General features: G+C 42.0%; 1 protein-coding gene across 2 annotated transcripts in view; it reads left to right on the top strand.

Moving 5' to 3' along the window:
* Positions 1 to 21247, top strand: part of LOC106609028 (N-alpha-acetyltransferase 40) — a 54887-nt gene extending 33640 nt beyond the window's left edge. For both annotated transcript variants that reach the window (XM_045721873.1, XM_014207362.2), the window contains exons 3-8: positions 9965 to 10017; positions 10158 to 10253; positions 11760 to 11918; positions 13165 to 13248; positions 17944 to 18021; positions 18229 to 21247. In XM_045721873.1, coding sequence (XP_045577829.1) covers positions 9965 to 10017; positions 10158 to 10253; positions 11760 to 11918; positions 13165 to 13248; positions 17944 to 18021; positions 18229 to 18376 — 618 coding nt within the window. In that variant the 3' untranslated portion in view covers positions 18377 to 21247. The remainder of the gene's footprint in view (positions 1 to 9964; positions 10018 to 10157; positions 10254 to 11759; positions 11919 to 13164; positions 13249 to 17943; positions 18022 to 18228) is intronic.
* Positions 21248 to 22291: the final 1044 nt, after the last annotated feature.

Raw genomic sequence — 22291 nt, 5'->3', positions numbered from 1 at the left:
TTGTGAGACCATATGCTGGTGCGGTTGGCCCTGGGTTCCTCCTAATGCAAGACAATGCTAGACCTCATGTGGCTGGCGTGTGTCAGCAGTTCCTGCAAGAGGAAGGCATTGATGCTATGGACTGGCCTGCCCGTTCCCCAGACCTGAATCCAATTGAGCACATCTGGGACATCATGTCTCGCTCCATCCACCAATGCCACGTTGCACCACAGACTGTCCAGGATTTGGCGGATGCTTTAGTCCAGGTCTGGGAGGAGATCCCTCAGGAGACCATCCGCCACCTCATCAGGAGCATGCCTAGGCGTTGTAGGGAGGTCATACAGGCACGTGGAGGCCACACACATTACTGAGCCTCATTTTGACTTGTTTTAAGGACATTACATCAAAGTTGGATCAGCCTGTAGTGTGGTTTTCCACTTTAATTTTGAGTGTGACTCCAAATCCAGACCTCCATGGGTTGATAAATTGGATTTCCATTGATTATTTTTGTGTGATTTTGTTGTCAGCACATTCAACTATGTAAAGAAAAAAGTATTTAATAAGATTATTTCTTTCATTCAGATCTAGGATGTTGTTTAAGTGTTCCCTTTATTTTTTTGAGCAGTATATATATGTGTGTATGTATGTACGTATGTACGTATGTATGTGTGTATATATAAATATATGTGTGTATATGTGTATATATATATATATATATATATGTGTGTGTGTGTGTGTGTGTGTGTGTGTGTGTGTGTGTGTATGTGTGTGTATGTATAGATATATATGTATGTATGTGTATGTTGCAATGTGAACCTTCGCCCTAGTATGAGGTCCTGAGCACTCTGGAGCAGGTTTTCATCAAGGATCTCTGTACCCACTCCGTTCATCTTTCCCTCGATCCTGACTAGTCTCCCAGTCCCTGCCGCTGAAAAACATCCCCACAGCATGATGCTGCAACCACCGTGCCTGGTTTCCTCCAGACGTGACGCTTGGCATTCAGGCCAAATTGTTCAATCTTGGTTTCATCAGACCAGAGAATCTTGTTTCTCATGGTCAGAGTCCTTCAGGTGCCTTTTGGCAAACTCCAAGCGGGCTGTTATATGCCTTTTACTAAGGAGTGGCTTCCGTCTGGGCATTCTACCATAAAGGTCTGATTGGTGTAGTGCTACATCGGTAGTTGTCCTTCTGGAAGATTCTCCCATCTCCACAGAGGAACTCTGGAGCTCTGTAATAGTGGCCATCGGGTGCTTGGTCACTTCTCTGACCAAGGCTCTTCTGCCCTGATTGCTCGATTTGGCCGAGCGACCAGTTCTAGGAAGAGTCTTGGTGGTTCCAAACATTTAAGAATGATGGCGGCCACTGTGTTTTTGGGGACCTTCAATGCTGCAGAAATGTTTTGGTACCCTTCCCCAGATCTGTGCCTCGAAACAATCCTGTCTGGGAGCTCTACGGACAATTCCTTCGACCTCATGACAAGCACTGTCAACTGTGAGACCTTATAGACACAGGTGTGTGCCTTTCCAAATCAATTTCGAGTCTTATAACAAAGGGGCTGAATACTTATGTAAATAAGGTATTTCTGTTTTTCATAAATTAGAAAACATTTCAAAAAACCTGTTTTCACTTTGTCATTATGGGTATTCTGTGTAGATTGATATTTTTTTAAATATTTAATCAATTTTAAAATATGGCTGTCATGTAACAAAATGTGGAAAAAGTCAAGGGGTCTGAATACCTTCCGAATGCACTGTATATAAGGTCCCAAAGTTGACAGTGCATGTCAGAGCAAAAACCAAGCCACGAGGTCGAAGGAAATGTCCGTAGAGCTCCAAGACGGGATTGTGTCGTGGTACAGATCTGGGGAAGGGTACCTAAAAAGTACTGAGTAAAGGGTCTGAATACTTATGTAAATGTGATATGTCAATTTTTATTTTTATAATTGTGCAAACATTTATAAAACCTGTTTTTGCTTTGTCATTATGGGGTATTGTGTGTAGATTAAGGGGAAAAAACTATTTAATCAATTTTAGAATGAGGCTGTAACGTAACAAAATGTGGAAAAAGTTAAGGGGTCTGAATAATTTCCAAATGCACTGGTTTAGATGGTACAATGAATCTACACTATACTTAGTTTGCATAATTTCAGTTGTGACAAAACAATTACAATTTTAGCAACTAGAAAATTGTTCCGCGATATCTGCATAGTGCATCTTTAAAGGGAAATTTCAACATTTTTTTAACTTCATATTCATCATCTCCAGCACCACACCAACATATGTGAAAATGGTGCGTTTCTATTTTTTTATTTTCTAGCGTTCATTACACGCACAGTCAGGGTATATGCAACAGTTTGGGCCGCCTGGCTCGTTGCGAACTAATTTGCCAGAATTATACGTAATTATGACATAACATTGAAGGTTGGGCAATGTAACAGGAATATTTAGACTTAGGGATGCCACCCGTTAGATAAAATACGGAACGGTTCCATATTTCACTGACAGGAAAAACGTTTTGTTTTCGAGATGATAGTTTCCGGATTCGACCATATTAATGACCTAAGGCTTGTATTTCTGTGTGTTATGTTATTAAGTCTATGATTTGATAGAGCAGTCTGACTGAGCGTTGGTAGGCAGCAGCAGGCTCGTAAGCATTCATTTAAAACAGCACTTTCGTGCGTTTTGCCAGCAGCCCTTCGCAATGCATTGCGCAGTTTATGACTTCAAGCCTATCAACTCCCAAGATGAGGCTGGTGTAACCGATGTGAAATGGCTAGCTAGTTAGCCGGGTGCGCGCTAATAGCGTTTCAAACGTCACTCGCTCTGAGACTTGGAGTAGTTGTTCCCCTTGCTCTGCATGGGTAACGCTGCTTCGAGGGTGGCTGTTGTCGATGTGTTCCTGGTTCAAGCCAGGTAGGAGCGAGGAGAGGGATGGAAGCTATACTGTTATACTGGCAATACTAAAGTGCCTATAAGAACATCCAATAGTCAAAGGTATATGAAATACAAATCGTATAGAGAGAAATAGTCCTATAATAACTACAACCTAAAACTTCTCACCTGGGAGTATTGAAGACTCTCACTGGACCCTTTGATCACTCGGCTAAGCATGCCTCTCCTCAATGTCAATATGCAATGTCCATTGCTGTTCTGGTTAGTGTTTATTGGCTTATTTCACTGTAGAGCCTCTAGCCCTGCTCATTATACCTTATCCAACCTCTCAGTTCCTCCACCCACACATGCTATGACATCTTCTGGTTTCAATGATGTTTCTAGAGACAATATCTCTCTCATCATCACTAAATGCCTAGGTTTACCTCCTCTGTATTCACATCCCACCATACCTTTGTCTGTACATTATACCTTGAAGCTATTTTATCGCCCCCAGAAACCTGCTCCTTTTTCTCTCTATTCTGGACGTCACAGACGACCAATTCTTATAGCTTTTAGCCGTACCCTCATACTCATTCTTCTCTGCTCCTCTGGGGATGTAGAGGTGAATCCAGGCCCTGCAGTGCCTGGCTCCACTCCTACTCCCCAGGCGCTCTCTTTTGATGACTTCTGTAACCGTAATAGCCTTGGTTTCATGCATGTTAACATTAGAAGCCTCCTCCTTAACCTCTTGGGGCTAGGTGGGACGCTAGCGTGCCACCTGTGGTGCACTCCATCAACAGCAGGTGCATTTCAAGAGCGGCAAATTTGAATCCAAATAAATGTCAAAATTCAAATTTTTCAAAAATACAACTATGTTACACCATTTGAAAGATAAACATCTCCTTAATCTAACCACGTTTTACGATTTCAAAAAGGTTTTACGGCGAAAGCATAAATTTAGAGTATGTTAGGACAGTACATTTACAAGAGTTGTGTGTAATGTTTTGTCAAGTCAAAGACAGGGTCACCAAAACCATAAAACCAGCTAAAATGATACACTAACCTTTTACAATCTCCATCAGATGACACTCCTAGGACATTATGTTAGACAATGCATGCATTTTTAGTTCTATCAAGTTCATATTTATATACAAAAACAGCGTTTTACTATGGCATTGATGTTGAGGAAATCGTTTCCCTCCAATAACCGGCAGTCAAGTCAGCGTCACAAATTAAATAATTAAAATTAGAAAACATTGGTAAAATATTATATTGTCATTTAAAGAATTATAGATTTACATCTTTTGAACGCAATCAACTTGCCAGATTTAAAAATAACCTTACTGGGAAATCACACTTTGCAATAATCTGAGCACTGTGCCCAGAAAAATACGCTGCGCGATACAGACTAGACGTCATGTTGGGGAGATCTAAAATCGAAAATACTATGTAAATAATCCATTACCTTTGATTCTCTTCATCAGATGTCACTTCCAGGTATCACAGGTCCATAACGAATGTAGTTTTGTTCAAAAAAGCTCATCATTTATGTCCAAAAATCTCCGTCTCGTTAGCACATGATGTAAGCCAGCCGGACTTCTCGTCATGAACGAGGGGAAAAATATATTTCCGTTAGTTCAAACATGTCAAACGTTGTATAGCATAAATCATTAGGGCCTTTTTAACCAGAACATGAATAATATTCAAGGTGGACGAATGCATAGCCTTTTATAACGTATTGGAACGAGGGTACCCAACATGAAGTAGCGCCAGGTGTCTAATGGGACATCACCGTTCCATGGCTCTTGTTCGGTCAGATCTCCCTCCAGAAGACTCAAAACACTTTGTAAAGGCTGGTGACATCTAGTGGAAGCAATAGGAAGTGCCAAAATATTCCTAAACCCCTGTGTTTTTCAATGGGATAGGTTTAAAATCAATACAACACATCAGGTATCCACTTCCTGTCAGAAAATGTCTCAGGGTTTTGCCTGCCAAATGAGTTCTGTTATACTCACAGACACCATTCAAACAGTTTTGGAAACTTTAGAGTGTTTTCTATCCATATATAATAAGTATATGCATATTCTAGTTACTGGGTAGGATTAGTAACCAGATTAAATCGGGTACATTTTTTTTATCCAGACGTGCAAATGCTGCCCCCTAGACCCAACAGGTTAAGTTTGTTTTATTCACTGCTTTAGCACACTCTGCCAACCCGGATGTCCTAGCTGTGTCTGAATCTTGGCTTAGGAAGTCCACCAAAAACTCTGAAATCTTCATCCCTAACTACAACGTTTTCAGACAAGATAGAACGATCTACTGTTGCAATCTACTGCAGAGAGAGCCTGCAGAGCTCTGTCCTGCTATCCAGGTCTGTACCCAAACAATTTGAACTTCTACTTTTAAAAATCCACCTCTCCAAAAAACAAGTCTCTCACCGTCGCCGCCTGCTATAGACCCCCCCTCGGCCCCTAGCTGTGCTCTGGACACCATATGTGAACTGATTGCCCCCATCTATCTTCAGAGCTCGTGCTACTAGGTGACCTAAACTGGGACATGCTTAACACCCCAGCCATCCTACAATCCAAGCTTGATGCCCTCAATCTCACACAAATTATTAATGAACCCACCAGGTACAACCCCAAAGCCGCAAACACTGGCACCCTCATAGATATCATCCTAACCAACATGCCCTCTAAATACAACTCTGCTGTTTTCAACCAAGATCTCAGCGATCACTGCCTCATTGCCTGCACCCGTAATGGTTCAGCGGTCAAACGACCTCCACTCATCACTGTCAAACGCTCCCTGAAACATTTCAACAAGCAAGCCTTTCTAATCGACCTGGCCCTGGTATCCTGGAAGGATATTGACCTCATCCCTTCAGTAGAGGGTGCCTGGTTATTTTTTTTAAATGCCTTCCTCACCATCTTAAATAAGCATGCCCCTTTCAAGAAATTTAGAACCAGGAACAGATATAGCCCTTGGTTCTCCCCAGACCTGACTGCCCTTAACCAACACAAAAATATCCTGTGGCGTTCTGCGTTAGCATCGAACTGCCCCCGCGATATGCAACTTTTCAGAGAAGTTAGAAACCAATACACACAGGCAGTTAGAAACGCCAAGGCTAGCTTTTTCAAACCGAAATTTGCTTCCTGCAACTCAAACTCTAAAAAGTTCTGGGACACTGTAAAGTCCATGGAGAATAAGAACACCTCCTCCCAACTGCCCACTGCACTGAGGATAGGAAACTCTGTCACCACTGATAAGCCCACTATAATTGAGAATTTCAATAAGCATTTATCTACGGCTGGCCATGCTTTCCACCTAACTACCCCTACTGCATTCAACAGCACTGCACCCCCCACAGCTACTCGCCCAAGCCTCCCCCAATCCATTCAGCTGATGTTCTGAAAGAGCTGCAAAATCTGGACCCCTACAAATCAGCTGGGCTTGACAATCTGGACCCTTTCTTTCTAAAATTATCTGCCGAAATTATTGCAACCCCTATTACTAGCCTGTTCAACCTCTCTTTCGTGTCATCTGAGATTCCCATAGATTGGAAAGCAGCTGCTGTCATCCCCCTCTTCAAAGGAGGTGACACTCTTGACCCAAATTGCTACAGACCTATATCCATCCTACCCTGCCTTTCTAAGGTCTTCGAAAGCCAAGTCAACAAACAGATTACCGACCATTTCGAATCCCACCGCACCCTCTCCGCTATGCAATCTGGTTTCAGAGCTGGTCATGGGTGCACCTCAGCCACGCTCAAGGTCCTAAACGACATCGTAACCGCCATCGATAAGAAACAATACTGTGCTGCCGTATTCATTGACCTGGCCAAAGCTTTTGACTCTGTTAATCACCACATCCTCATCGGCAGACTCAGTAACCTTGGTTTCTCAAACGATTGCGTCGCCTGGTTCACCAACTACTTCTCTGATAGAGTTCAATGTGTCAAATCGGAGGGCCTGCTGTCCGGACCTCTGGCAGTCTCTATGGGGGTACCACAGGGTTCAATTCTTGGGTCAACTCTTTTCTCTGTATACATCAATGATGTCGCTCTTGCTGCTGGTGAATCTCTGATCCACCTCTACGCAGACGACACCATTCTGTATACTTCTGGCCCTTCTTTGGACACTGTGTTAACAACCCTCCAGACGAGCTTCAATGCCATACAACTCTCCTTCCGTGGTCTCCAACTGCTCCTAAATACAAGTAAATCTAAATGCATGCTCTTCAACCGATCGCTGCCTGCACCTGCCCGCCTGTCCAGCATCACTTCTCTGGACGGTTCTGACTTAGAATTTGTGGACAACTACAAATACCTAGGTGTCTGGTTAGACTGTAAACCAGACTCACATCAATCATCTCCAATCCAAAGTTAAATCTAGAATTGGCTTCCTATTTCGCAACAAAGCATCCTTCACTCATGCTGCCAAACATACCCTTGTAAAACTGACCATCCTACCAATCCTCGACTTCGGCGACGTCATTTACAAAATAGCCTCCAATACCCTACTCAACAAACTGGATGCAGTCTATCATAGTGCCATCCGTTTTGTCACCAAAGCCCCATATACTACCCACCACTGCGACCTGTACGCTCTCGTTGGCTGGCCTTCGCTTCATAATCGTCGCCAAACACATTGGCTCCAGGTCATCTACAAGACCCTGCTAGGTAAAGTCCCCCCTTATCTCCGCTCACTGGTCACTATAGCAGCACCCACCTGTAGCACGCGCTCCAGCAGGTATATCTCTCTGGTCACCCCTAAAGCCAACTCCTCCTTTGGTCGTCTCTCCTTCCAGTTCTCTGCTGCCAATGACTGGAACGAACTACAAAAATCTCTGAAACTGGAAAGACTTATCTCCCTCACTAGCTTTAAGCACCAGCTATTGGAGCAGCTCCCAGATCACTGCACCTGTACATAGCCCATCTATAATTTAGCCCAAACTACTACCTCTTCCCCTACTGTATTTATTTATTTATTTAATTTATTATTTTGGTCCTTTGCACCATATTATTTATATTTTAACTTTGAACTTTCTTCAAATTATAAATCTACCATTCCAGTGTTTTACTTGCTATACTTTATTTACTTTGCCACCATGGCCGTTTTTGCCTTTACCTCCCTTATCTCACATCATTTGCTCACATTGTATATAGTCTTATTTTTGTCTACTGTGTCATTGATTGTATGTTGTTTTACTCCATGTGTAACTCTGTGTTTGTATGTTGTCAAACTGCTTTGCTTTATCTTGGCCAGGTCACAATTGTAAATGAGAACTTGTTCTCAACTTGCCTACCTGGTTAAATAAAGGTGAAATAAAATAAAAAGGAACCACCAGCTTTCATATGTTCTCATGTTCTGAGCAAGGAAATTAAACGTTAGCTTTTTTACATGGCACATATTGCACTTTTACTTTCTTCTCCAACACTTTGTTTTTGCATTATTTAAACCAAATTGAACATGTTTCATTATTTATTTGAGGCTAAATTGATTTTATTGATGTATTATATTAAGTTAAAATAAGTGTTCATTCAGTATTGTTGTAATTGTCATTATTACAAATAAATAAATAATCGGCTGATGCATCGGCTTTCTTGGTCCTCCAATAATCGGTATCGGCGTTGAAAAATCATAATCGGTCGACCTCTAGCAATAAGTGTTTCCAATGACGACATCAGTGTGCATCATGTGATTTTGGTTGATGTCGTAGTTCCAGCTGTTTATTCTATCAAAGCATGTGCTAGCACCAGCAGAGCGAGCCTCCCTCTTTTGTGCAAGGGAAGTGAGTTTGGAGAAACTGAAAGTATGCATCTTAGAAATAGTTTTCACATACAAACTTCATATGTCCAAACTCAGAATCAAAAAGGCTTCCCAAAAATAACATGGTCGCTATGATAGAACATTTATCAAAGTCTCATCAAGTAGCCTTATTTCAGATCTGTCCATGTAAACAGGATTGAGGGAATTCGTTCTTCTTGCAAAACATGTAAACATTTTAATCAAACGATTATATTAATCTGAGTACATGTTAACATACCCATTGACTGTCAGGCGCAGTTTGCATCAGATTGCTATGTCATGATGTGGTTGGCTGATATTTTAAACACAGATCCAGATCTGGCATGCGTCTCCAATGTAGTCAGCCTGGAACGTGACCTATGACCGCAGGGCTCCAGACTAACATTTTTCCCTGGTGGCACTGGTGCCACGAACTTTTGCAGTTGGGGGCTCCAGCCTATGATTTGGCCACACCAAAAACAATTGCGGCATCACGCAAAAGAAAAAATAAGTAATCAACTTAGTAATTCACAGTGCTTTATTAAAGGGTGTAATAGAGTATTGAGCTGGGATTCAATAAATCAGTTTTAATTTAACATGTCCACGCGGTAATGCATTATTCAAGATATTTTGATGTGCAACATAATCCAGTGATTGTCATGAGTTTTGGGGCATTTTACTGTTAAAACCTAGCTTTTTTCCCCCGTTCAATAGATGAATTGACCTTAATCTTTATGTGCAATAATATCAAAGGCAAATCTATTTGGGGCTAATTCACCTCCTGTGTAAGTGGAAAATCAAAACACCCACTGCTTGTAGCCATGTATTAATCGAACAGGAAATTCACTGTCCTAAAAAAACTTAGCAGTTGTAGCCTACTACCCAATGAGTCCTATGCATACGCAATGGCCAATGCGCACTCCGTATCTCAAAGCTATATCTAAATTGTAAAATAGTTGCCAAATAGCTAAATATTGAGAGTTGAGAAATCAAAATTATACCGACCAGTGACAACAGTTGCTTCCAAATCTGTACAGCGCAGGTCAGACTTTCATTACAGGAATCATAAGGTTAGTTTTAGCCTCCTAAAAAAGTTAACATTTTATTTGTCGTATTGGTTTGAGCTGCACTTTCTACATAGCCACCTGATCATGTAGTATGTGGCTCGCACCGATACGATCAATTACAATTTTACTCACACTGCCAAGTCAAAGGGTCGCAAAATGCGACTAAATGGTCACAGTCTGGAGCCTTGGACTGCCAGGAGTTTTTCCTGACCATGTGACCGACTGACTAACTCATACACACTTCTCTCTCTCACAGCTGGATGACCCTCTGGCTGCTTTCCCCATCTTTAAAAAGTATGACAGAAACGGGTAAGAGATTCTCCTCCTGTGCCTCTCCAGTGTGTGTGTGTGTGGCTGGCTGGTTGATAAACATCTGCTCTGTCTGGCTGACTGGTTGATTGTGTGAGATTTATAGCTAACTACTCATGCCCTGTCTCTCTCGCCTGTAGGTTGAATCTCCAGATAGAGTGTAAGAGAGTGTCCACCCTCAACCCTATCTCTGTGGAGTGGGCCTATGAACTAACCAGGACCAACATGCAAACACTGTAAGGAGGGAGGGTTGAGGGGGAGAGAAAGGGGAGGTGAGGGAGAGTGCAGGGATGGCAAATTGGAGTGTGTGTGTGTGTGTGTGTTAAGGATGTCAAAGGTTAAGTGCAAGTCTATAGGTTAATTTGCATAATTTAGTGGATTTCAATTGCTGTCATAAAACCGTGTCGGCAGTCGACCACAAATATTATTTTGCCGAAAATGGTAATGTACAGGAAAGTAGCTGGTAGCTCAGCAATATGGCATGGATGCAGAAAGTAAACAGAATAGTGGGTCAATTTCCGCAACAACTAACACTGCACCCAAACCGGCTGTGCACTTGCTCCATCGTGTATACATTTATTTTGTCCCCCCCACACCAAACGCGATCACGACACGCAGGTTAAAATATCAAAACAAACTCTGAACCAATTATATTAATTTGGGGAGAGGTCGAAAAGCATTAAACATTTTTGCCAATTTAGCTAGTTAGCTTACACTTGCTAGCTAATTTGTCCTATTTATCTAGCTTGCTGTTGCTAGCTAATTTGTCCTGGGATATAAACATTGTTATTTTACCTGAAATGCACAAGGTCCTCTACTCCGCCAATTAATCCACACATAAAACAGTCAACCGAATTGTTTCTAGTCATCTCTCTTCCTTCCAGGCTTTTTCTTCTCTTGACTTATTTTGCAAGCTAGCTAAATATGACAAATTAGCTAGCAAGTACTAGCTAAATTGCCATACATGTTTAATGCTTTTCGACCTGTCCCCAAATTAATGTAATTGGTTCAGAGTTTGTTTTGATATTTTAACCTGCGTGTCGTGATCGCGCTTGGTGTAAGGGGGGCAAAATAAATTTATGCACGATGGCGCACGCGCGCAGCCGGTTTGGGTTCCGTCTTAGCCGTAAGCAAAGCCAGAGGAGACTCGTTGCTAGGCAACTCAGACACAGGCTGCCGCAGGGAGCAGAGGGAGAAACGGAGAGGAACAGCAGCTAATAGCTAAGCTAGCAACTAAAAACGTTTCTCAGAATTTCATATAAACTTTTTTTCGTTGTCCAGAAACTAAATGCACAATCCTAGTCATATTAACAGGCCTTCCAAGTTGTTGCATATTTCGATTTTCCCTATAAGTTTCAAACGGAAATGTTAATATGTTGTGACATGAAACCGCTTGCATGATCAGGTGCGTCTTTTATACCAGTATTTTCTCGCAAATTGCATTTTAGAAAATGTTTGAAAATTATGTATTACATTATCTGCTTCATTAAAGTAGTAAATAATATGAGACTTGGTATTGTCACATGTTTTTAAAGCTCTTATTGGGAAATGCCGGTTCCTTGTACCCCGTGCATAGTATTTTCTGTTGGTCAGGTTATTTTACTGTTAATGGTTAATACCGGTTAATGGGGGTTGGTTAGGTGGCAGCAAAATTGACAGAAATTTGCTGCCCTAGTGTGAGTGTGTTTAACATTTCCCACTTGTAAGGATCAATACAGTATTCTGCTTCTTCTGGGCTGCAGGTATGAGCAGAGTGAGTGGGGATGGAAGGAGAGAGAAAAGCGGGATGAGATGAATGACGAGAGGGCGTGGTATCTCCTGGCCCGAGACACAGACTCCTCCCCCGTTGCCTTCTCTCATTTCCGATTCGACGTCGAGTGCGGGGAGGAGGTGCTATACTGGTAAGGGTTATCATGGAGGGGATTCGATTAATGCCCCCGGTAAGCATTGATTGCATTAGTTTTGGAACCGTGAGCCAGGTGACCCGTTTTATCCAATGGGAAGTTGCTCCAAACAAAAGTGATGTAGGTTAAGGAGGTGGAGTAATGAGTGGGGTTCTGTGTTTTCACATGCAAACGTGATTGCTTTTGATAAAAACGCTTTATCGGCCTTCCCAATTAAAAATTTGTTCGAAAATTCTAACATATATTTAATAGAAAAGAGATGTATGTTTCTGAACGATGCGTCATGCTGCTGTAACCGATGTGAAATGGCTAGTTAGTTAGCGGTAGTGCGCGCTAATAGCATTTCAATCAGTGACTTCACTCGCTCTGAGACTTGAAGTAGGGTTTCCCCTTGCGTTGCAAGGGCCGCGGCTTTTGTGGCGCGATGGGTAACGATGCTTCGTGGGTGTCAGTTGTTGATGTGTGCAAGGGTCCCTGGTTCGAGCCCAGGTTGGGGCGAAGAGAGGGACGGAACCTACACTATTACATTGATGCTGTTGACACGGATCATTGGTTGCTGCGGAAAAGGAGGTAGTCAAAGGGGGGGTGAGTGTAACCAATGTGAAATGGCTAGTTAGTTAGCGGTGGTGCGCGCTAATAGCATTTCAATCAGTGACGTCACTCGCTCTGAGACTTGAAGTAGGGTTTCCCCTTGCGTTGCAAGGGCCGCGGCTTTTGTGGCGCGATGGGTAACGATGCTTCGTGGGTGTCAGTTGTTGATGTGTGCAAGGGTCCCTGGTTCGAGCCCGGGTTGGGGCGAAGAGAGGGACGGAACCTACACAGTTACACTGCCTTGCTAACATGACCGAGCGCAAATTATTGTTCGATTTGAGAAGGGAGTGCTCCCTTACTGCTTTTGCCTGTTCACGTCACGGGCCATACCACGGTGCACTGCGGTTCAGCTAAACCGAACTCCCTCAATGTCACCTTTTATGGAAAATGGAACTGATAGAGTGAATCTTGATTCATCGTGTCGTCCCTCCTCGTCTACTTCTCCAAATCCATATGTAAAGATCCTAGGGTAGGGACATCAGATTTTCTGCTCCAATGTGCTTTGAGAAGGAGACGAGTAGGAAGGAGACTGAGGAATCAAGGAAATACAGTTGAGTGGCCCTACTATTGAAAGGGATTGTTGTTGAATGGTATTGTCATTTAGTGTTCTTCTGGATGTTGATGTATTATTGTTGCGTGTTATTTTTTGTAGTTATGAGGTCCAGTTGGAGAGCAGAGTAAGGAGGAAAGGACTGGGCAAGTTCCTCATCCAGATACTACAGCTCATTGCCAACAGGTACATATTATATATTAGTATACACTGAGTGTACAAAACATTAACACTTTCTTAATATTGAGTTTTACCCCCCCCCCTTTTGCCCTCAGAACAGCCTCAATTAGTTGGAGCATGGACTCTACAAGGTGTCAAGCATTCCACAGTGATGCTGGCCAATGTTGACTCCAATGTCTCCCACAGTTGTCAATTTGGCTGAATATCATTTGGATGGTGTACCATTCTTGATACACATGACAAACTGTAGAGCATGAAAAACCCAGCAGCGTTGCAGTTCTTGACAAAAACTGGTGGGCCTGGCACCTACTACCATACCCCGTTCAAAGGCACTTCATTCTTTTGGCTTTTCCATTCACCCTCTGAATGGCACACATACACAATCCATGTCTCAATAGTCTCAAGGCTTAAAAATATATTTTTTAATCTGTGTCCTCCCCTTCATCTACACTGATTGAAGTGGATTTAACAACTGACATTAATAAGGGATCATGGCTTTCACCAAGTCAGTCTGTCATGGAAAGAGCAGGTGTGCTTAATGTTTTTTACACTGTATAATATAGTGTTATAGTAATAGATATACATATAGTAGTGTAGTATAATATAGTGTGTATAATGAAGAAAAATATAAACGCAACTTGCAACAATTTCAAAGATTTGACTGAGTTACAGTTCATATAAGGAAATCAGTCAATTGAAATATAGTCAATAGGCCCTAATCTATGGATTTCACATGACTTGGACTACAGATATGCATCTGGTTACAGATACCTTAAAAAGAAAGTGGGGCCGTGGATCAGAAAACCAGTCAGTATCTGGTGTGACCACCATTTGGCTCATGTAGTGCGACATCTCCTTTGCATAGTTAATCAGGCTGTTGATTGTGCCCTGTGGAATATTGTCCCACTCCTTGCTATGGCTGTGCGATGTTGCTGGATATTGGCAGGATCTGGAACACGCTGTTGTACACGTCGATCCAGAGCATGTTGGTGAGTATGCAGGCCATGGAAGAACTGGGACATTTTCAGCTTCCAGGAATTGTGTACAGATACTTGCGACATGGGGCCATGCATTATCATGCTGAAACATAAGGTGATGGCGGCGGATGAATGGCACAACATGGACCTCAGGATCTCGTCACAGTATCTCTGTGCATTCACATTTCCATTGATAAAATGCAATTGTGTTCGTTGTCCGTAGCTTATGCCTGCCCATACCATAACCCCACTGCCACCGTGGGGCACTCTTTTCACAACATTGACATCAGCAAATAGGTCGCTCAAACGACGCCATGCACGTGGTCTGCGGTTCTCAGGCTGGTTGGACCTACTGCCACATTTTTTAAAAAGACAATGACAAATGAACATTCTATTCTCTGGCAGCAGCTCTGGTGGACATTCCTGCAGTCAGCATGCTAATTGTACGCTCCCTCAAAACTTGAGACATCTGTGGCATTGTGCACATTTTAGAGTGGCATTTCATTGTCCCCAGCACAAGGTGCACTGGTGTAATGATCATGCTGTTTAACCTGTTAGGGCTAGGGGGCAGTATTGACACGGCTGGATAAAAAACATACCCGATTTAATCTGGTTACCACTCCTACCCAGTAACTAGAATATGCATATACTTATTACATATGGATAGAAAACACCCTAAATTTTCTAAAACTGTTTGAATGGTGTCTGTGAGTATAACAGAACTCAAATGGCAGGTCAAAACCTGAGAGATTCCTTTACAGGAAGTGGCCTGTCTGACCATTTCTTGAACTTCTTTTCCATCTCTATCATTTACTAAGGATCTCTGCTCTAACGTGACACTTCCCACGTCGTCCATAGGCGCTCAGAGCCCGGGAAAAAACAGAATGTCGTCATTCCAGCCCCAGGCTGAAACACATTATCGCCTTTCTCAAGTGGCCGATCAAGGGACACTGGGCTTATGCGCGTGACCCCGACCGCCCCCGCCTTTGGGATTTTTTCCTCTGTTTGCCGAAAAGGAGATTCCCTGTCGGAATATTATCGCTTTCTCTACGAGAAAAATGTCGTAAAAATTGATTTTAAACAGCGGTTGACATGCTTCGAGTACGGTAATGGAATATTTAGAATTTTATTGTCACGAATTGCGCCATGCGCGCTGACACTTCTTTACTATTTCGGATAGTGTCTGGAACGCATCGAACAAAACGCCGCTATTCGGATATAACGATGGATTATTTTGGACCAAACCAACATTTGTTATTGAAGTAGCAGTCCTGGGTGTGCATTCTGACGAAGACAACAAAAGGTAATCAAACTTTTATAATAGTAAATATGATTATGGTGAGTGCTAAACTTGCCGGGTGTCTAAATAGCGAGCCCGTGATGCCTGGGCTATGTACTTAGAATATTGCAAAATGTGCTTTCACCAAAAGCTATTTTAAAATCGGACATATCGAGTGCATAGAGGAGGTCTGTATCTATAATTCTTAAAATAATTGTTATGCTTTTTGTGAACGTTTATCGTGAGTAATTTAGTAAAATGTTAGCGAATTCCCCGGAAGTTTGCGGGGGGTATGCTAGTTCTGAACGTCACATGCTAATGTAAAAGCTGTTTTTTGATATAAATATGAACTTGATTGAACAAAACATGCATGTATTGTATAACATAATGTCCTAGGGTTGTCATCTGATGAAGATTATCAAAGGTGAGTGCTGCATTTAGCTGTCTTCTGGGTTTTGGTGACATTATATGCTGGCTTGAAAAATGGGTGTCTGATTATTTCTGGCTTGGTACTCTGCTGACATAATCTAATGTTTTGCTTTCGTTGTAAAGCCTTTTTGAAATCGGACAGTGTGGTTAGATTAACGAGAGTCTTGTCTTTAAATAGCTGTAAAATAGTCATATGTTTGAGAAATTGAAGTAATAGGATTTTTAAGGTTTTGAAAATCGCGCCACAGGCTGCCAGTGGCTGTTACGCAAGCGTCCCACCTAGCCCATAGAGGTTAATCAGCTTCTTGATATGCCACACCTGTCAGCTTGATGGATTATCTTGGCAGTGGAGAAATGCTCACTAACAGGGATGTAATTAAATGTGTGCACAAAACTTGAGCGAAATAAGCTTTTTGTGCGTATGGAACTCATGAAACATGGGACCAACTTACATGTTGTGTTTATATTTTTGTTCAGTGCAGTTCCTCATCTAAGTAGTACAGCTCATTGCCAACAGGTTGGAACTGAACCATAGATGGAATTTCTATGCACTGAATGTCTATGATAACCACACAATAGGAACACTAGAAGGCTCATAAGCTACTCCGGAATGCAAAAACACTGGAAAGAAAAGACCAGTAGCAACTAGTGTTGTCACAATACCAGAATTTTGACTTCAATACCGGTACCAGGTTTAGTATCACTATACTCGGTACCATCATGATACTCTACCAAAACGATACCATGGCAAAAACATATGGCATATTAGCCAAAGTCACTTGATTCAGACAGATAAACTCAGCTACTGCTCTGTTAAATTGTTGGGCATCTTTTGAGTTCAGTATCATTACAATTGCATTTTTTTATATAAAAATTGTTCAGACAGCCATGTATGTATTAATTAATCAGTCATACAATAAATGTAACTTTGGTAAAACAATCTAACTACATAATGGTAATCATCAGTACAAAAAAATAACAAATAAAAAAATGCATGAAATGTATGCATTCACTACTGTAAGTCGCTCTGGATAAGAGCGTCTGCTAAATGACTAAAATGTAAAATGTAAATCTCTATTGATAACCTGGGTAAATGTAGATTAAGCCTATCCACAATACAGGTGAATGCATATTCAATAAGAGTGTGTGCATGCATTGTTTTGGCTGATTTCATGGGGCTACAGATGACAATCTTTTTCCCTTCCATTTGACTTATTTTATTGTACTGATCAACAACATTTGCAGAGAAGTAGCTTCTTTTATAAAAATGTGTGCAATCACTTTAACCAGTAATGACATCATTCAAGAGGCAGTCAGTTCGCTGAGGCAATAGATCATCTTTGGGAGAGACTTGAGAGAGAGGGAGACCGAATAAATGTTTTGGTAGCAATCAGCTTTGAAATCAGCATATTTTGCATTATGGTTTTCATTTCACAAACTAAGTACTAGGGTATCAAATTGATGTTAGCTTTAGCTGTCACTTAGCAAGGAAAGTTATCCTACAAAGCTGGAAGCTACTGGTATTTTCTTCCAGTGTAAAGTGTTTTAGCCTGTATGGACATTGTTTTGCGAACAGTAATTAATTTCAACATTTCTGCATGCCATGTCGCGTTATTCAAATGTGTTAACTTCTGTGCGTCATGAGTGGAAAGCTAAAACGATGCATCCCAGACTCCCAATGCAGGCTGGAAATGAGTAAGTGGAGCAGGCCCGCTGCACACTATAATAAGGGGTCGGCTGCGCTAATAGACAGGCTTGATCCATGAGACACATTTGACAGAAGTACCGAAAGTAACACAAATTCTTGTACTGAACCGTTTTTCATGTATCAAAACGGTACCGAAGTTTCGGTATACCGTGCAACACTAGTAACAACAAGCTATCTGAACTATTCTACCACCAAGCCCTATAGAAACTGAAACTATTTCAATCTCTTTCTGTGTCTCTCTGGTCTCTTTCTCCCACTCTATCTTTTCCCTTTCGTTCTTTTTCTCTCTCCCACCTCTCTCACCCCAGCACACAGATGAAGAAGGTAATGTTAACAGTATTCAAACACAACCACGGGGCGTACCAGTTCTTCAGGGAAGCCTTACAGTGAGTCTCCATAGCTTTTCAACAGCTTTTCAGCATGTACAAACACATTTATTATGATTATGTTCTTTAGAAATAACTGTTGGCACAGTACTCTAATCAATCCACTCCTTCCATCTCTCTTGCCTCTTTTGCTTTCTGTGCATCTTGTCTCTCTCTCTCCCCACTACCCTCTCAATATCTCCCTCCTCCTCCCTCACCCCCTCCCAGGTTTGAGATCGATGACACCTCCCCTAGTATGTCTGGTTGCTGCGGTGACGACTGCACCTATGAGATCCTGTCGCGGCGGACCAAACACGCGGAGGCCTCAGGTCACAGCCATGGGGGAGGGGGGCACTGTGGGGGCTGCTGCCACTGAGGGACATGCCCACTTCCAGTTCCTGTTTCACCACGTCCTGGTCCCATGCTCTAAAACCTCTCCCACTTTCCTAATCATGAGTCATTACCGTTCCCCCCAACCCCCAATCGTACACCTCCCTTTAAGCCCCAAAACTGACAGACCCCCGACCCCCTCTTTTCTGTCCTGTATCGCACCCTTCCCTCGCCCCTCCATATTACACATCTTTCTCTTCCATTCTATTTCAGTCTTTGTTAGGAATCTGCTTGTGCCCCGTCTGTCCACCCCTCCTTCTCTTCAACAGCTTTCTTAACAGTCCCAAGGCTCCATCTCAGTAATCCTAACGTGCGTACTATTATGGATAGAGCAGTGTATTGGCCAAGCATTCTGAATGGTAGACTAGGGTGGATGTTGGGACAAGAGCCGTACAAATGTATTTCTCTTAGTATGATGAGGTATTCTGTAGATACTTTGCACCCCCTCGCTCTTTTTCTCCCTCGCTCTCTCATCACAGAAATATACAGAGCCTCTGATCAGTTTCAGTTTATTTTCTACAGTTTTCAAAATGCAATTGGATGTCAGGAAGACCCACTCTTTGCCATGTTAAGACCCCTGGCTCCTCCCTAACAACCCCTTCAGTAGTTTGCATGGCAACCAAGTCACAAAAACGTTTGTTTTTCTAGATTATTTTCAATAGATTTCACCACCCAGATGATTTAGGTCCTGAAATGGCACCGTATTCCCTTTACATATATAGGGGATAGGGTGCCATTTGGGACGCACACTATGTTGCTGCCGGCATTGTGGGCCTTGTTGCCATCTCTGTTTACATACAGAAACCTTCAGGGTATTGTAGTGACCTGGGTTGCCAGATTGGGAGGTTTCCATAGAAGTCTAACAGTTGACCCTGTAACTGTTAGTGTTGGTCTCAAATTGAACCCCAATCCCTTTATAGTGTGCTACTTTCGACCAGGACCCTTAGAAACCCTTCGGTAGTTTGCATGGCATGTCACAAAAACAGTGTGCAGTAGAAAGTAGTGCACTATAAAGGAAATAGGGTGCCATTTGGGACATAGTGAATGGAAAGAAACTCAACAGATTGGCATCTCACCCAGGCTTACAAAAAAAGACATTTCACTTGTGCATTGTATATACAGTGCATTCGGAAAGTATTCAGACCCCTTGACTTTTTCCCCAATAAAAATTAGGTTACAGCCTTATTCTAAAATATATATTTTTTTAAATACACACAATATCCCATAATGACAAAGCAAAAAACAAAGTATTTTTGCTAATGTATAAAAAAAAAAAGACATTTCCATAAGTATTCAGACCTTTACTCAGTACTTTGTTGAAGCACCTTTGTCAGCGAATACAGTGTCGAGTCGTCTTTAGTATAATGCTACAAGCTTGGCACACCTGTATTTGGGGAGTTTCTCCCATTCTTCTCTGCAGATCCTTTCAATATCTGTCAGGTTGGATGGGGAATGTTGCTGCACAGCTATTTTCAGGTCTCTAGAGATGTTCGATCTGGTTCAAGTCCGGGCTCTGGCTGGGCCTCTTAAGGACATTCAGAGACTTGTCCCGAAGCCACTATTGTGTTGTCTTGGCTGTGTGCTTAGGGTTCTTGGTGACCTTCAATGCTGCAGACAATCCTGTCTCGGAGCTCTACGGACAATTCCTTCGACCTCATGGCTTGGATTTTGCTCTGACATGCACTGTCAACTGTGGGACCTTAAATAGACAGGTGTGTGCCTTTCCAAATCATGTCCAATCAATTGATTTTCCCACAGGTTGACTCCGATCAAGTTGTAGAAACATCTCAAGGATGATTAATGGGAAGAGGATGCACCTGAGCTCAATTTCGCGTCTCATAGAAAAGGATCTGAATTTTTATGTAAATAAGGTATTGTTTTTTTATATACATTTGCAAACATTTCTAAAAACCTGTTATCGCTTTATTATTATGGGGTATTGTGTGTAGATTGAGGGAACATTTTTATTTCATCAATTTTAGAATAAGGCTGTAACGTTCGAAAATGTGGAAAAAGTCAAGGGGTCTGACTACTTTCCGAATGCACTGATGATGAGCTGTTTTATGTACGATCTCTCATTTTCCCCCCTCTACTTTCCAACCCGATAATATCCTATATCTGTCTCAGGTTTAAATCCCAACTGACACTCCTCGTTTTTCTTAGCAAGCATGTTACGGTCCAATAGTTTGTGGTAAGAAGACAAATCACCCATTTCCTTAACCCTTAAACAATATGGGCTTCTTTTCCAGACACAGATTAGCCTAAAACTAGTCCAGGAATAAAAAACTATTTTAATTGTGATTACCCATTGAGTATTTTTGTCTGGTAAACAGACCCATGGTGGGTAAAAATGGAGACCTGTGTCTATAGGTAGCCTCTACCTGGATTGGTTGGGTTTGTGTTGTAGGGAGTGGTGGGGAATGGTTTTTGTTTCAATTCAAAATCTTTTCGTTTAAGGAAGAAACGTTACATTTTTGTTTTTGTTTTTATCAACATCATACACATTATTTTATTAAGACCTGTTGAATATCCTCACCTCGTCCTCATGTTCAACTAGTTTTTAAAAATGTGTTTCTGTCAATCCCTCTACCCTTGTCTCGGCCTCTTTTTCTCTTTCTCTGTGTATATAATCTGTTAAATTCATTGGATTTGTTTTTTATTTGCCTTTTACAGGTAAAACACTTGTTTTCGGTTTAAAAATGACATGTAAACTCAATGCTTGATAATGAGTGGTCCTGTCTTGTGATTGATTGAATATTAACTGACAAAGATGAAAGGGAAAAAACTAGACTGTCATTTCTGCCTTGTCAGTGTTTTATTTGTATGTTACAAATAAAGGAAACTTGTTTGACTTCTATCCAGTTGTCTGTATTTTAAATATAGGTATGTACAGTCGTGGCCAAAAGTTTTGAGAATGACACAAATATTAATTTTCACAAAGTCTGCTGCCTCAGTGTCTTTGGATATTTTTGTCAGATGTTACTATGGAATACTGAAGTATAATTACAAGCATTTCATAAGTGTCAAAGGCTTTAATTGACAATTACATGAAGTTGATGCAAAGAGTCAATATTTGCAGTCTTGACACTTCTTTTTCAAGACCTCTGCAATCCGCCCTGGCATGCTGTCAATTAACTTCTGGGCCACATCCTGACTGATGGCAGCCCATTCTTGCATAATCAATGCTTGGAGTTTGTCAGAATTTGTGGGTTTTTGTTTGTCCACCTGCCTCTTGAGGATTGACCACAAGTTCTCAATGGGATTAAGGTCTGGGGAGTTTCCTGGCCATGGTCCCAAAATATCGATGTTTTGTTCCCGAGCCACTTAGTTATCACTTTTGCCTTATGGCAAGGTGCTCTATCATGCTGGAAAAAGCATTGTCCGTCACCAAACTGTTCCTGGATGGTTGGGAGAAGTTGCTTTCGGAGGATGTGTTGGTACCATTCTTTATTCATGGCTGTGTTCTTAGGCAAAATTGTGAGTGAGCCCACTCCCTTGGCTGATAAGCAACCCCACAAATGAATGGTCTCAGGATGCTTTACTGTTGGCATGACACAGGACTGATGGTAGCGCTCACCTTGTCTTCCTGGAGAGAAGTGGCTTCTTTGCTGCCCTTCTTGACACCAGGCCATCCTCCAAAAGTCTTCGCCTCACTGTGCATGCAGATGCACTCTGCCTGCTGCCATTCCTGAGCAAGCTCTGTACTGGTGGTGCCCCGATCCCGCAGCTGAATCAACTTTAGGAGACGGTGCTGGCGCTTGCTGGACTTTCTTGGGCGCCCTGAAGCCTTCTTCACAACAATTGAACCGCTCTCCTTGAAGTTCTTGATTATCCGATAAATGGTTGATTTAGGTGCAATCTTACTAGCAGGACTATCCTTGCCTGTGAAGCTTCTTTTGTG

This window comes from Salmo salar, chromosome ssa07 (genome assembly GCF_905237065.1).
Source record: "Salmo salar chromosome ssa07, Ssal_v3.1, whole genome shotgun sequence".
Classification (NCBI taxonomy): Eukaryota; Metazoa; Chordata; class Actinopteri; order Salmoniformes; family Salmonidae; genus Salmo; species Salmo salar.
This window is presented reverse-complemented; position numbering and strand designations above follow the sequence as displayed.